The sequence below is a fragment of the Pelmatolapia mariae genome, linkage group LG10_11 (assembly GCF_036321145.2).
Source record: "Pelmatolapia mariae isolate MD_Pm_ZW linkage group LG10_11, Pm_UMD_F_2, whole genome shotgun sequence".
Taxonomy (NCBI): domain Eukaryota; kingdom Metazoa; phylum Chordata; class Actinopteri; order Cichliformes; family Cichlidae; genus Pelmatolapia; species Pelmatolapia mariae.
In genome coordinates, this window is record NC_086236.1 from 14444338 (window position 1) to 14458198 (window position 13861).

The 13861-nt window shown below is 40.0% G+C and overlaps 1 protein-coding gene across 1 annotated transcript; it reads left to right on the forward strand.

Moving 5' to 3' along the window:
* The first annotated feature begins 571 nt into the window (after positions 1-571).
* Positions 572-12341, forward strand: adad2 (adenosine deaminase domain containing 2). The gene is made up of 9 exons (XM_063488409.1): positions 572-632; positions 2020-2158; positions 3918-4046; positions 5636-5786; positions 6033-6203; positions 6481-6695; positions 7523-7757; positions 11899-12031; positions 12150-12341. Exons 1-9 carry the CDS (start codon positions 615-617, stop codon positions 12258-12260), a joined length of 1302 nt encoding a protein of 433 aa, XP_063344479.1. The 5' UTR covers positions 572-614; the 3' UTR covers positions 12261-12341.
* The last annotated feature ends 1520 nt before the right edge of the window (positions 12342-13861 follow it).

The following is a 13861-nucleotide window of genomic DNA, read 5'->3' on the forward strand; positions in this document are numbered from 1 at the left end:
TGCAGGGGAGTGCACTCTTGATGCGTGGGTCAATAAAACCAGGATGTAACTGTTTCTTTGTCAACAGCAATTTGGATTTTATTGTGTCTTACTGAGGTTTCACAGCAGGCAGGTGAACAGCTTGCTAATGAGTCCAGTGTCCAGTCCAAAATTGGGCACATTACACTCTGTTACTAATGAGTGCACCCATTGTTTCAAGACAGTGAGAAAGACAGTGGCTCTTGTGGTTGTGAAACTTCTCATGTACTTCATTTCAATCTGCTCTGAACTTTTACAGCCTCATTCATTTACTTATGCAGTTCTATTTTTTTGTGTGCAGTCTTAGCAGGTTGTTAGCAGTTTTTTTTTTTTTAAGAGGAAATTGTAGGTGAGAATTATCTTAAAATAAAAGCAGCTGATAATACTGTTAATTTTTAGCTGTTTGTGCTGACTGAATAAGTGATCAGCTGTTCATTTCCTAGTGGGTCTGTGTTTGTTGCCTTCCTAGGACAAACACACATGCAGCTGGAGACTACGATACAGCACCAGAGGCTCTGCTTTCTGAAGGAGACCACAGACCCCGAATCGAAAAGGGCTCCATCCCCACACTCAGCCATAATTATGACTCTGGTGACATGCTGTTGGAAAATGAGGTAACTATACGAGTATACACAGATCAGGCATAACACGTTGACCACCTACCTAATATTGTGTTGGCCCACCTTTGCTGACAAAAGAGGCCTGACCTGTTGATACATGGACTCTGCTAGACCCCTGAAGGTGTGCTGTGGTATCTAGCACCAAGATGTTAGCAAGCAGATCATTCAAGTTTTGTAAGTTGTGCGGTGGAGCCTTATTTGTCCACAACATTTCACAGATGCCTGACTGGGTTGAGATCTGTGGAATTTGGAGGCCAAGCCAATGCCTCAAATATGTTGTTGTGCTCAGCAAACCCTTTCTGAACCTTTTTTTGCTTTGTAGCATATTATCCTGCTGAAGGAGGCCACAGCCATCAGGTAATACTGTTTCCATGAAAGGGCGTACATGGTCGCCAACAATGCGAGGTGGTATATGTCAAAATAACATCCACATGGATGGCAGGACACAAGGTTTTTCAACAGAACATTGTCCAAAGCATTACACTGCCTCTAAGATGGTTTGCCTTCTTCCTGTATAGTACATTCTGGTGCCAGGTGTTCCCTATGTAAGAATTGCTCACACAGCCGGCCATGATTGATATGACAAGGCCACCTTCTTTCATTGCTCTGTGGTTCAGTTCGGAAGCTGACCTGCCCACCACTAAAACTGTCCAACTGCAGCTCTTGTCTGGCTGAAAAGCTGCAGTTTTGGAGATTCTCTGACCTAGTTGTCAAGCCATCACTCGCTCAAATCCTTAAGCTTGCCAGTTTTTCCTGCTTCAAACACATCAACTTTGAGGACAAAATGTTCACTTGCTCGCTCACATATCCCACCCATTAATAGGTGCTATGATGAAGAGATAATCAGTGTTATTCACTTGAACTGTCAGTGGTCATAATGTTATGCCTGATCGGTGCATATAAGACCAGGGTTTTCTGAGGGTTCGCTGCTGTTGCATTTAATGTATTATGCTATTAAGACTTTTTCATTAGAAATCTTATCTCAGACGATGAGATGCTGACAAGGTCTTATACATCAACTTATCTCTTATTCAGAAGGTGTACTTTACAGATTAATTAAGATATGTGAATTAATTGTGGCATTAAACCATACTTGAAAATCTGACATCAAAGTGCAATCTCAATATCTGCGATAATTAACATTAAATTGCTTGACTGGCAAGTAGAACAGTGGTTCATACCATTATCCAGTTTAGTGAAGGGGCTCTAAACCACCTGCAGCCACCTTGTCACTTTAACTGTGAACAGCAGAAGTGCATTCAGTGCTTATCTCACACATAACACTGCCTTCCTTGTGTTTCCTTGATAACGGCTCAAGAATGATAAGAAAGAGTCCCGTTTTTTGTTGTTGTTTTTTTTAGAAGGGTTTTGTCTTTCTCAGGCTGAAGACTCAGATGATGAACCAGCTGTGCTCTCCCTCCGTGGTATGTCACCTCCTGAAAGCATACTGTCAGATGAAGATCTTCTAACAGAGCAGGTCAAGGACATAAACCAACCTGATACAAGCACAAAGACTGAAGGTACAGTAGCAATTTAATAAAGGTAAAACTTAAAAGCGCTCACATTTTCAGTGGCACTTCTGCAGTTGCTACCAGCTTGTACACACAGAAACACCCTGTTTGATAGTTTGTTCTCACAGCTGCGGAACTGCTTCCTCCAGCATTAAAGGCACAATTAGATGTCAGTAGATTGCAGATTATAGTCATGAATTGTTTTTTTTCTTACAGCTTCCAATTGAAATGCGTAATCCTAGTTACAGTGGCCATTGTAGGACAAAAAACTCTGGCAGCTGTGTATCTGTGGTTAGTGTAGGAGGTTGTTAAACTTTTCTAAAGGAGTCTGATACGAGATGATGAGTAAGCGAAGCTCACTTCTTTCTGATGACAGTGATACTAAGGCAAGTTGTTGAGGATATCCTGAACTTATGCTGCTGTTAGCTGGCATTAGTTGAACATTCTTTGAAGTGGATCTAACATTGTTGAACTCTGACAATAAGCGAATAACCTCTCACATGATGTGAGAATGTAATCAAACTGCTGTACATTAGGTGGTATAATGTTAACTTAAAACCAGCTGTTGTTGTTAGCTGTTAGCTGGCTCGTTATCAGCTGTCCGGAGACGGGAGGGTTGCATGTCTAATCTGCTGACAGATTTGGGAATAAAAAGCATGTTTATGCACACTTGTGTTAGTTTTATTCAGACACTGGTCACATTGTCTCTTTCCTTTGTGTTTTTGCTTTTTGGTGAAGGGGACCCTTGTCACATGATTAAAAGCATAGGAATGATCCTTCATGTCTTGAGTCTCAATGTGTAGAAATTAATTGCAATTGTGACTGGTCTCGAGTATAAAACATAACACGCTATTAGGTGGAATGGTGAAGTCCATACATTTAAGATGGCATGTTAACATGGCAGCTTCCACAAACCGGTCGCTGCTCTTCTGTATTTTTAATGGATTAATTCTAAGGGTTTGACAATGCATCAATTTGTTTGAAGACGTAACTACACACTAATCAGTGTATATTTATGAAGGTAACATTCTTATTTTATTAAAATGACCTCAAAAAACACTGACTGTAACTTTAAAAAAGTGATTGTTGCCTGTGCTTCTTGAGAAGACCCACGCGGTCACTCTGTCCTGGTCATACAGTCATCCAATATCACTACTGATCACACACAAGTCAGTCATCAATCTCCCTCCTTCAAGAAAATCTATTCACACGTTCATCCTTTAAGGTCTTTTTTTCCTGTTGAGCTTGAAAGCTCCGTTTCAGGGGTTTTCAAACCAGTGGTCTTGTTCACAAGGCACCCCTGTATTCAAACCTATGCAAAATGTCCTCTACATTTTTTTTTTTTTTTTTGAACGTATATTAAGATGAAGGCGCCAAGTGTGACGCCTGCATTTTTCTTTCTGTTTGTAAGAAGTTCTGCTTGCTTATGCCTCACCTCCACTGCTTCATCAGACACTTATCTTTGGACGGAAGTGCTGTACGTTTCTTTCAGAAGTGTACAATAGATTATAGTTTAAATACATTTCTCTTCATTTTAGCACATGTGGTAAACTCCTCTGTCACTACCAGCATGAGGAAAAAAAGCAAAGTTCTCACATATATTCAGCCAGTCAGCTGACAATGTTTATGATGTGCAGCAATATCATAAACATTTTCAAGGCAAAGTCCTTCTGCTTCCACAGTTTTAAGGACACTCAGATGAGTGATGTCCAAAATACGCTCTGTCCCTGATTATATAGCTGGCTTCTGCTGTTTATCTTTCTTCCAGTTTGGCGCACTGAATGGCACAAGAATCACATGGCAGCTATAAGCAGCGAGAAGTTTGACAGCCTCCTGAAAATGTGTCCAGATTTCTATGACTGCAAGAGCCACATGGCAGCATTTGTCTTGATAAGAGGTAAGCTTCTTGTACACGTGCAGTTTTCCATTAGATTTGTGCACTACACTGCAGGATTTTATTGTTTTCATAGTACGTTATAAGTGGCTCCTGGATATTTAGTAGATGTATCCCGTTTATTTTTAACCTTTTTTTTTTTAAATCTGTATCTTAACAGTGCTAAAGAAGGAGACTAGTTTTACTCTTAACTGTCTATAAATGCGTAAAGTGAGCCTGTACCAGTGGCAGGTCATTATTGCAATAGTATGTTAAATGTCCAGACATTAGCAGTCCACATCATGAAGATTTCCAAGCATGAAAAAAAGGTCACACTCAATTATCATAAAGTGTGTATGATATCACATGTGAGCCAACTGGAAATTTCCATTAAATATGATGGGTCACTCATTAAAAGATAATATTGTAGAATTAAAGCAATATATGCAGACTCTTTCTTTAAATAATCATGGAAGCAGAAGATATGTGTATATAAAAACATAATTCTTTGGCACTTCTATGTGAAGTAAAATAATGGAAGTTATAATCTGAGCGAGTCAATTTAGAAGAACCATTTAAGAGATGAAACTCCTTTTAAGACACACAGTGCCTAAATTGCACGAGCTGAGAGCTAATTCGATATGACTACCGAATGCACGACTACACAGCTGTGCGGCATTCCTGCACAGAAGGCCTCTCAGTTGTTTGAGAGTTGCCACTTAGACTGATGTAAAGTAATCTCTCCTATTAATGAGGTCAGCAGTACAAGCAGTCCCTATGAGTCTAAAAGTTCTGGCTTCATGGTGCTCTAAATGCTCAGTTCCTGACAGCATTTTTTGTTGTTGTTGTTGTTGTTTTAAAACCTGGTATCATCAGCTCAAGCACACAGCATCTCCGCACATGTGCTGTTCAAACCTTCAGTCGTTTGAAAGAGAAATGGCTGAAGATTCAGTCACACAGCCTTAAGGTGCCACTTTTATGGTCAGTGTTAGGATGCAGGTAGGTATTGCAGTATTCTCCTGAACAGTAGGTGTCACCAGTGTGGAGATAATGCTACATCAGTGCTGATACAGGAAGAAAAGTTAAAACAGGAAGCAAAGACATTAAAAACAATGTTGTTGTTTTTCTCACTAAGGTCGTGTCCAAATTCATGGGCTGCATCCTCCTGAGGACCCGGTCTACGTGGGCCGGGTCCTCAGAAGGTCGGGTAGGCCGGAAGTAAACGGCTGTGAAATTGGACTGTCTAGCCTTCAGATTTGCGTCTCGCTGTCTCCTGCCTTACAGCATTTACACAATTATGGGCGACTGCAGCAATCTGCTAACAACTTTTCAGTCACAGCTCTGGTTTTGGGAACAATTTCAACAAGTAAAAGCAGGCAACCACTTGCCAACAAGTCAGGGATTACAGATTCTTCCCTAGTGACTGAGGTCTTAAGAGGAACCAAAATTACTTGTTTCAGTGGATTTGCTGCTTCAAGGCCCAGAATAAGATAACTAAATATTATTTTATAAGCATCATTCTGTGTTATCTTTACTTCCATCTCTCGCAGTCATTGTTAATTAAAGCTATCGCTAATGAAGCTTTGAGAAGAAAAACTATCTTTTCCCCACAGAAGTTCTGGATACAGCAGGTCGTCCATGTGAGCAATACAAGGTAGTGGCAGTGGGATCTGGCCGCTCAAGTTGTAGCGAATGGCTTTGCTACAATGGGGTGATGGTTCATGACAGCCATGCCATCATCATTGCCAGACGGGCTCTTTTAAGGTACTAACTGCTAAAATTACTTCCTAAATACTTCAACCAAATCTGAAGAATGCAGGTGTTAAAGTGCTGGTTCTGATTTAGAACACCTGAACTTCAAATGTCTATTCTTAATATTCAGAATGAAGATGTAAAAAGCAGGCTGCAACATCTCACTTGCTCTCTACCATTTATAATGCTTCTGATTCACTGAAAGTGCTGCTGCAGCTTAAAGTGGGAATAATATTTATTTTTCTGGCTTGTGTTCAGGTTTCTGTATAAACAGCTTTTGCTGTTCTTTGATGCTGATCCAAAGGCCAAGGAGAACTGTATTTTTGAGAGCAGTGCAGCCAGCCACCAGCTTCAGCTCAAACCCAAGATCAGCCTGCATCTCTACACCAATCAGTGTCCCGAAGGAGCTCCTACAAACTTCTACTTTAAGTACAGCAATCTGTTAATTATCCCATTCTTTTGATTCTTTCTTTATACATGTTTTTTAAGTCATATTTTCCTGTTTACTTGTAAAAGGTCTCAATTCAAATCTGTGGATTTATCTTCCAAGAAATGTGACATTTTGTAGATGTTGTAAAACACAGAATAATATTAACCTTTCTATGGGTTAATTTTAACTCTATTTATAATGGACATTATATTTTGTCCATTACTCATTAAGATTATGTTATAGTAAACTAAAATGTAACATAATGTCCTGTTTTAGGGTTTCTGCAAACAACACCTGGACCTCTATGATTCTCCAGTATCATTTCAAAGGCCTGCTGGTCCCTGTGGCCTACCTTGACCCGAGTCTCTGGGGTGCCAAAGTCTGCTGCATGTCTGGCAGTGACAAACTTTGTCGCTGGACTGTTACTGGGATTCAGGGTGCATTACTGAGCCACTTTATTCAGCCACTTTACATCACGAGCATGGTGCTAGGTAAGAACCTTAAAGCATTTATTCTTTATTAGAAGGGAAGTGCAGCTAGACCCATCATGAATACCTGGATGTTTTTCTACAAATATTTGGATCAGCACTAAAATGTAGTGGTTTCTTCCGTTGTTCATGCACAAGTTTCATGAAAATTGGTGGGGTTGTTTTTTCTACTATGAACACATGTGTTCCCATTTTTAAAAGTTGATTCCCAAAGCGCTATTAGCTGAAAACGTGGCATATGTTGGCATTGTGTGCAGTGTGTCCTTAAAAAAATTTAAGGAAACTGGAAAAGTGGAAGACAAAGAAGAAGTGGGAATCCTAAAAAATGTATATACTGCAGATGAACAGCATATGAAAGTCATGTCCTTAAGAAACAGGAAAAAAATTTTTTAATAAACTTTGATTTTGCCTTATATAATTTATTTCTTCCATCACACCAGCTCAGAACATACATGCTTGTTACCCAAAACATGAATGAGATTAAATGGAATAATCACACAGTTAAGATTCAGTTGCTGTTTGTGGTTTTTGTGACAGGCTTAAAATAACAACCCTTTATTAGCATCATTCTGTATGAGCAAAATATAAAGAAATGAGGGGTGGGTCAACAGTTTTGCACAGTACTATCTATGTACAGCAGAATCAGTCATCATATCCATGTATCAGCAAGTTTGTGAGCCAACGTATTTCAAAATATTGGAAATACTGACAAGCTTTAATTCTAGTTCAACGTTGCCGATGTAATTGGCTAAAGGTGGCATCATAACAAACTAAATTTTGCACAAATTAATTTCTTTCTGTTGCAAATGTGTTTCTAAAATCTTACGTAGGAGGCCAGAAGCTCATGAACCAGGAAGTGTCTGATATCACCAGCAAGCGACTGGGTGATGGATGGCAGATCTTTCTGCCTCAGTCCTACAAGAAACATGACATCTTCTTTGTCTGCGGGGACTACGTGGGGCCTGTTGTGCCTTCGCTGCATCATGAAAACCTCAGCATCAACTGGTGCCTCGGGGACAAGGATATTGAAGTTTTGGACAGCAGCAAGGGCTTGATTGTGGAGGGGTAAGACCCTTTTTTCTTTTTCAAGAAATCAGTCTTTGTCATGAATTAGATGAAGTTTTTAGAAATGTGTACTAATGTGTTTCTGCACCATTAAATTTGTGACAAGTATGAAAATTTGCCCTTCTGCTGCCATTTGTAGAGAAATAGTAGAGCTGTTGTCAGAGTTGTCTACTTTCATGGCCTCTGTGTTGCCTGGGGCTCCTGCCATCACTGGGCTTTGCTGCTGCCGACAACTGCTGATGTCCAGTAGTTAGTGTGACACAGACATGGCTTTCTCTGGAGGCTGTGTTGTCCTTGAGCAGAGATTACAGCCAAAAATAGATTTAAGATCCTTTTTTTTTTTTTTCCCCACTGCAGTGTTGCTGCCTATTTCAGCTGTTGTCCTCTAGCTCGAACTGTTATTTTTAGGCAAACACCATGGTTTTAAGTGTCAACTATTTAAAAAATAAAAAGCAAAGAAAAATAGACTTCTGAAGAGATTTAATTTAAAGGCAGGAATTCAGGACACGAGGTATGCAAAGGGCTGCTCTCTTTAGAGCTTGCCACAGCAGATCATATGCATCCATCTCATCCTATTCCCAGCATCCTCCTCTGTCACACCAACTCTCTCTAGCTTTGTCTCCAAACCACTCAACCTGAGCTGTCCCTCTGATGAACTCAATTCTAATCATTTCCATTCTGGTCACTCACAATGAAAAATCTTAAAATCTTCTAATTTCCACCTCCACCTTGGTTTTCTGCTCTTTTTTTTTTCAGCATCACTGTCTCCAAACCATACATCCTTTCAGTTCTCATTACCATCTTGTAAACTTTCTCTTTGACTCTGCTATCCTTCTGTCACAAATCATCCCGACACTCATCTCCACACTCTCACCCTGCCTGCACACTCTTCTGTTGTGCTCTTAGTGTGGTGCTTTGGATGGTTGACCCCAGATATTTAAGCTCATCTTTCCCTGTCTCCTGCTCACTCACAAGCGTATTCTGTCTTGCTTCTAGTGTCTTTCATTCATTTTCTCTTCAGGGCATACCTCCACCTCTCCAGGCTCTCTTCTACTCCCTCCCTACTCTCACTAGAGATTACAATGTCGTCTATGAACATCATAGTCCACAGAGACTCCTGATGATGTAATCCCACCCCCACTTTGAACCCACCTGCCACTTCTGCTGCACACCTCACATGTCCTGGACCACTCTCACCTACTTCTCTGCCCCTCTCAAATTCCACATCTAGTCCCGCTGTTCCTGTGATATGATATGATATGATATGATATGATATGATATGGCATGGCATCCTTTCTCTGAGTCCAAAAAGACACTGTGCAACTCCTTCTGACCTCCTCTATACTTGTAAGTGTTCATCAACATTTGCAAATCAGAAACTGTGGTATGAAACCATAACTGCTGCTCACCTCTATCCTTAATCTACCTCCAACAGCTCTCTGTCTATCCCTCCTTTCTCTCATTTTCTTCATTCGTGAGCTCCTCAGTGTATTCCATCCACCTTTTAAACACTCTTCATTCATTAGTACACTTCCATCTCAATCCTTGGAGGTGTCCTTCACCACTTCATCTGTACGTTTGTCATCTGGCAATTCTTCCCTATCACCCAGAGCCTGTCTCAACTCTTCCCTGGACTCTGACTAACATTCTTCCTCCTTTTAACTTTCATCCTACTGGCTTCCATCCAATTCTATCCTAGCTACGTTCTCCCCTGACAACTCCCTGCGGTCTCTTTCAGATTGAACCTTCTGTGTAAGATTCAGTCCTCCTGTGTGTACCTTCATCCAGTCTTATGCATTACCCCAGATTCCTCCCTTTCTTGAAGCCCTTTTCATCCTTTTTACCAAACCCACCACCATCTGACCTTCTGCATTTCTCTCCTTAACATCATATCTACCCAACACCACCTCGACACCTCTGTTCCCTTCTCCTTCATGTCCATTGAATTCTGCTCCAATCATCACCCTCTCTCTACCACTTCATCCAAATTACTCCAGAATTCCTCTCTCTTCTGACATCCAGCCTGTGCTGCAAACACAGCTAATAGTCAACATCCCTGCTTCGATTTCCAGATTCAAACTCCTGTCTGATCCTGTCTGACACTCTTCACCTCCACAACACTCTCCACATACTTTCCTTTAATAGTACTCAGACTCCACTTCTCTTCCCATTTTCAGTGCTTACAGATTTACTCAACCACCTGTCATAAAAACAAGAAAACATGAATCCTATTTAATCAAACAGTACATTTGAAAGTTCATGGATAACAATAATACACATAATCTCACATAAATTTTATCATTTTGATTAAAGAGCTTATACTGGTGGATTAAACACTGCAGAAACATTTTGATTTTTACCAGTACTGTTAGTTTAGAGCAGGTGTGGTGTAAACCTTATATTGGGTGGTGGTCTAATAAATTGGTTAAGCACTGTACAGAAATCTCTTGATGATCGGCATTGAGTTGACAAACATTTTACGCTGGATGCTCTTCCTGACACAACCCTTCCCATTTATCTGGGCTTGGGGCCGCCACTTGGAGTACACTGGCTTGTGGCCCTCCTGTAGCTGAGCTCAGATAAAACTGATAAAACTTCCAAATATTAGTGTGAAAGGAAGGGTTGCTTGTAGTACATGACATTTTTTTTAAATTAGCAATTTAGACGTCTTACTCTTACTTTCTATTAACTATGATTTTCAGTACCGAGGCACTTGGCGAGGTTTTTTAGGAAATAGTTATCTTGGAAGGATTCAGTAGTCTTTCCCTTCTAAGTATGCACTGGACATGTAATGTCTCTGAGTAATAGAGAAACAAAGCTAGGTTTTGAAGAATATCAGGGGTTATAGACTTTGTCAGGATGGAAGAGACCTTAAATTATTTGAAAATGAGTCTCCCTGAACAGGCTCTGCTAATGTCAGCTTCTGTGAGTGCAGTCACACTCAATTCCTCCTGAACAATTTGTCTGTTTAGGCTGCTGGGCTCCTCCCCTGGGTCTCACTCCAGAGTATCCCCTAAGAAATGTGTTAGTGGTAGTGGTAAGTGCTGCCTGCAGGAAACCCTTCCTCTCTTTCTAAAGCCAGACCACAGCCACACTTTACCTCAGCAGTGTGATAAAATTGTCTCGCCAGACATGTTTAGCACAAATAAGCTCTGAAGCAGAGAGTGTCCCCACCAGAGTAGCATTGCATCTGCTATAAAGGTCAAAACTAGGAGAAGCTGCAGGGCTGCAATGAGAGGACATGTTTTTCATTTATAGTTTTTGGTTTTTGGAGGGTATCATCCCCTAAATACCTCACTGCTGCTTGCTAACTGGCTGCAATCACTGTACATTGTCTAATATCATTAAACAAGAAGGTGTGACTATTTAATCAGGCTCCCAATTCAAACTGATAACCGTAACAGCTTTTGGATACATTGTTGTATCATATCAATATGAGCAGTGCCTGTACATGAAGTTGGACTGCAAACGAAGGAATAATGTGGACATCAAATGATACAGAATTGAAAAGTTGAATCTTGTCAGGTGGAAAATGCATTTAAATCAACAAAGGACAACTTTTTTGCTGCAAAATATGTTTTTTTATTGATTGCATTGTGGCAGAATGACACCATCAGCATTAATATCCAGTGGCTGCAAAAAATTTCCAGGAAAATGAAGGTTTGATTGCGCAGCAAAAACAGGAAGAGGAATGGCAATTTTCATTTCCTTCTTAGCTGCTGGTCACTTAATCTCCAGAGCTGAAAAGTGTTTTTTAAAGCTTTAAATAATTTGTAGCTCACCTGGTAGAGCGTGCATTACATGTACCAGAGGAAGAGAGCTTACCATAGTGGCCTGCATTCATTTCTGCCCCAGGTCCTTTTCAATCATTTCCCCTTTTTCTCTTCACCTTCCTGTCTTTTTGTTCTTTTCTAATAAAATCAAAGAAAAAATAATATCACTAATTCAACTGCAGTTTTAAGAAGAAATGTGGGGGGAGTATCAAATGCACCTAAAAATAGCTTGCATTAAAAATAGTATATCTTTTGTTGTATAATGAAGAGGACAAGAGGACAAATGCTTCATAAAGCAAATTTAAGTAATATGTGGGAAACCTTAACTGTTGGAAAAATGTTAATTGTGGATTTTAATGTTTCTCCAGCTCTCCTTCTGTGAGTGTGCCTGGCTACTCAAGCAGACTTTGCAAGAGAGCCCTCTACAGTTATTTCCTCAAAGTTGCACAGCTGGGTGGGCACACCTATCTGCTGGAGCTTCCCACGTACCACAGTGTCAAGGTTTGTGAATCCTCCGTGCGAAATGTGCAAAGCTTTTCATTTGATGAGTAATAGAGGGTTGTGTTTTTAGTTCACTTATGTGATGTATGATGATGTAAATGGTTTTATTCTTTTATAGGTGGAAGCCAGTGTCTACCAGACGGTCAAAGAGCTGGTGAGACAGCAGTTCCTGGAAAACCACGCAGGACCGTGGAATTCCAAAAAGCTGGTGGATTGCTTTAGTGCTTGAACTTGCAGCTGGAAACCTGTCATGCCAATGTTTACCCAAGTTCCTTGAGAGATTTGATTTGCTGTTCTTCTGTGCACTTTGCTAATTACCTTCAACAGTAATTGTAGTTTTGTTTTATGTACGACATTAGAGTTTTCAGTTTGTGTAGGTGTTTGAGAAAAATAAACAAGGCCCTGCTGTTGCGCACCAGACTGAAGGAGTCAGTTTGAATGAGTTGTGGGTGGAAACACATCGCTCAAAGGCTAACAGTGCACAAAATGAGGAACATTTTCTCTGTCGTGTCAAGTAGAACTGAGCAACATTATTGCCAGAAGCTTGAAAATTAACAATTCCTTTTATGGAGCTCGTGTTATGAAAAGGTAACTCTGTGCGTTTTTTATTTACTATTACTGCCATTCACTATTTTCAACATTTGACCTTTTTTAAATGTGAATTATTTTATTTATTTTTTGTGCATTTGTAGCCAAACCTAAGTCCAGTCAGAGGGTAAAATCAGCAGCTGAAGAACCAAAATAAGGTCTGTAATGAGGTCCATGTGGTCTCTTGTTTTTAATAGTAACTTAAGATGAAGTAAAATGGAGAAACATAAATGTTTTCTTTAGTTTTAAATGTTAGATATTAATACATGTTCTCTGTATGCTTTCTATTGCACAACGTTTTGTTTTGCACGTGTATTAATTAATCAGGAACTTGTACAGCTCGAAAACTACGACTTCAGAATTTACCTGTCAATTCAATCAACACCTCTCTTGTATTCTGGAAGTGAAAGGTGAAGCGTGACAGAACTGTCACCAGCTTTTTTGCAGATGCAAAGGTGAGACAGGCAATATAAAACAAAAATATCCTTAGTAAGCTCTCACACATCGTGCTGGGAGATGGATAAGTTGTGACTCCACATTGCTACAAGCCTGTCTCAAAGAATGGCAGCTGCATGACTTCTAGTGTTAAAGCGTACAGAGACTGCGCTAGTTTAAAAACACTTGTTTCCATGGGCTCTCTAAAATGAGCAGCAGAGAAGTCCATAATTAGACTAATTATTCAGAAACATCATATGTTGATCAGAACAAAGGTGTCAGAATTTACACCAACAAAATGGCACTCGCAGCCACGAAAAAATAAAGTGTGGTAATCTTTCCGTCTGTGAGCTGATTGAAGGACGGTTGTGGAGTTGTTTGGTTTGAGAACAGTTTCTGGCAAAAGAAATTAGGATAAAGATGAACACAGTGAGACTTCTGTCATCTTAAATTTAATACTTTATTATTTTATTTTCTTACACAAACTGTGTGGTACCACGGTTCATTGTCACCATGGCTCCACTCACCAGTTGCTTGGCAACCAACTCCTCCTTGGAACTGATGCAACTGCTCGTGTCTCCATAATTACAGGCTCTTTTACAATATTTAGCAAAAACAAAAACAATAGAATTGCATGAAAAACAATATCTAACGAAGCTGGAATACAGCGATGCATAGATTGCATCTGTGGTTATCCTGAATTAAAGTACACTATGCTTAGACTGTGTGTGTAGTTGTGGTATAAAACAGCTGCTTAAAACTTTGGGATCACTTTCCAGTGTGCTTGTTTCTGAAATAAAAGCATAT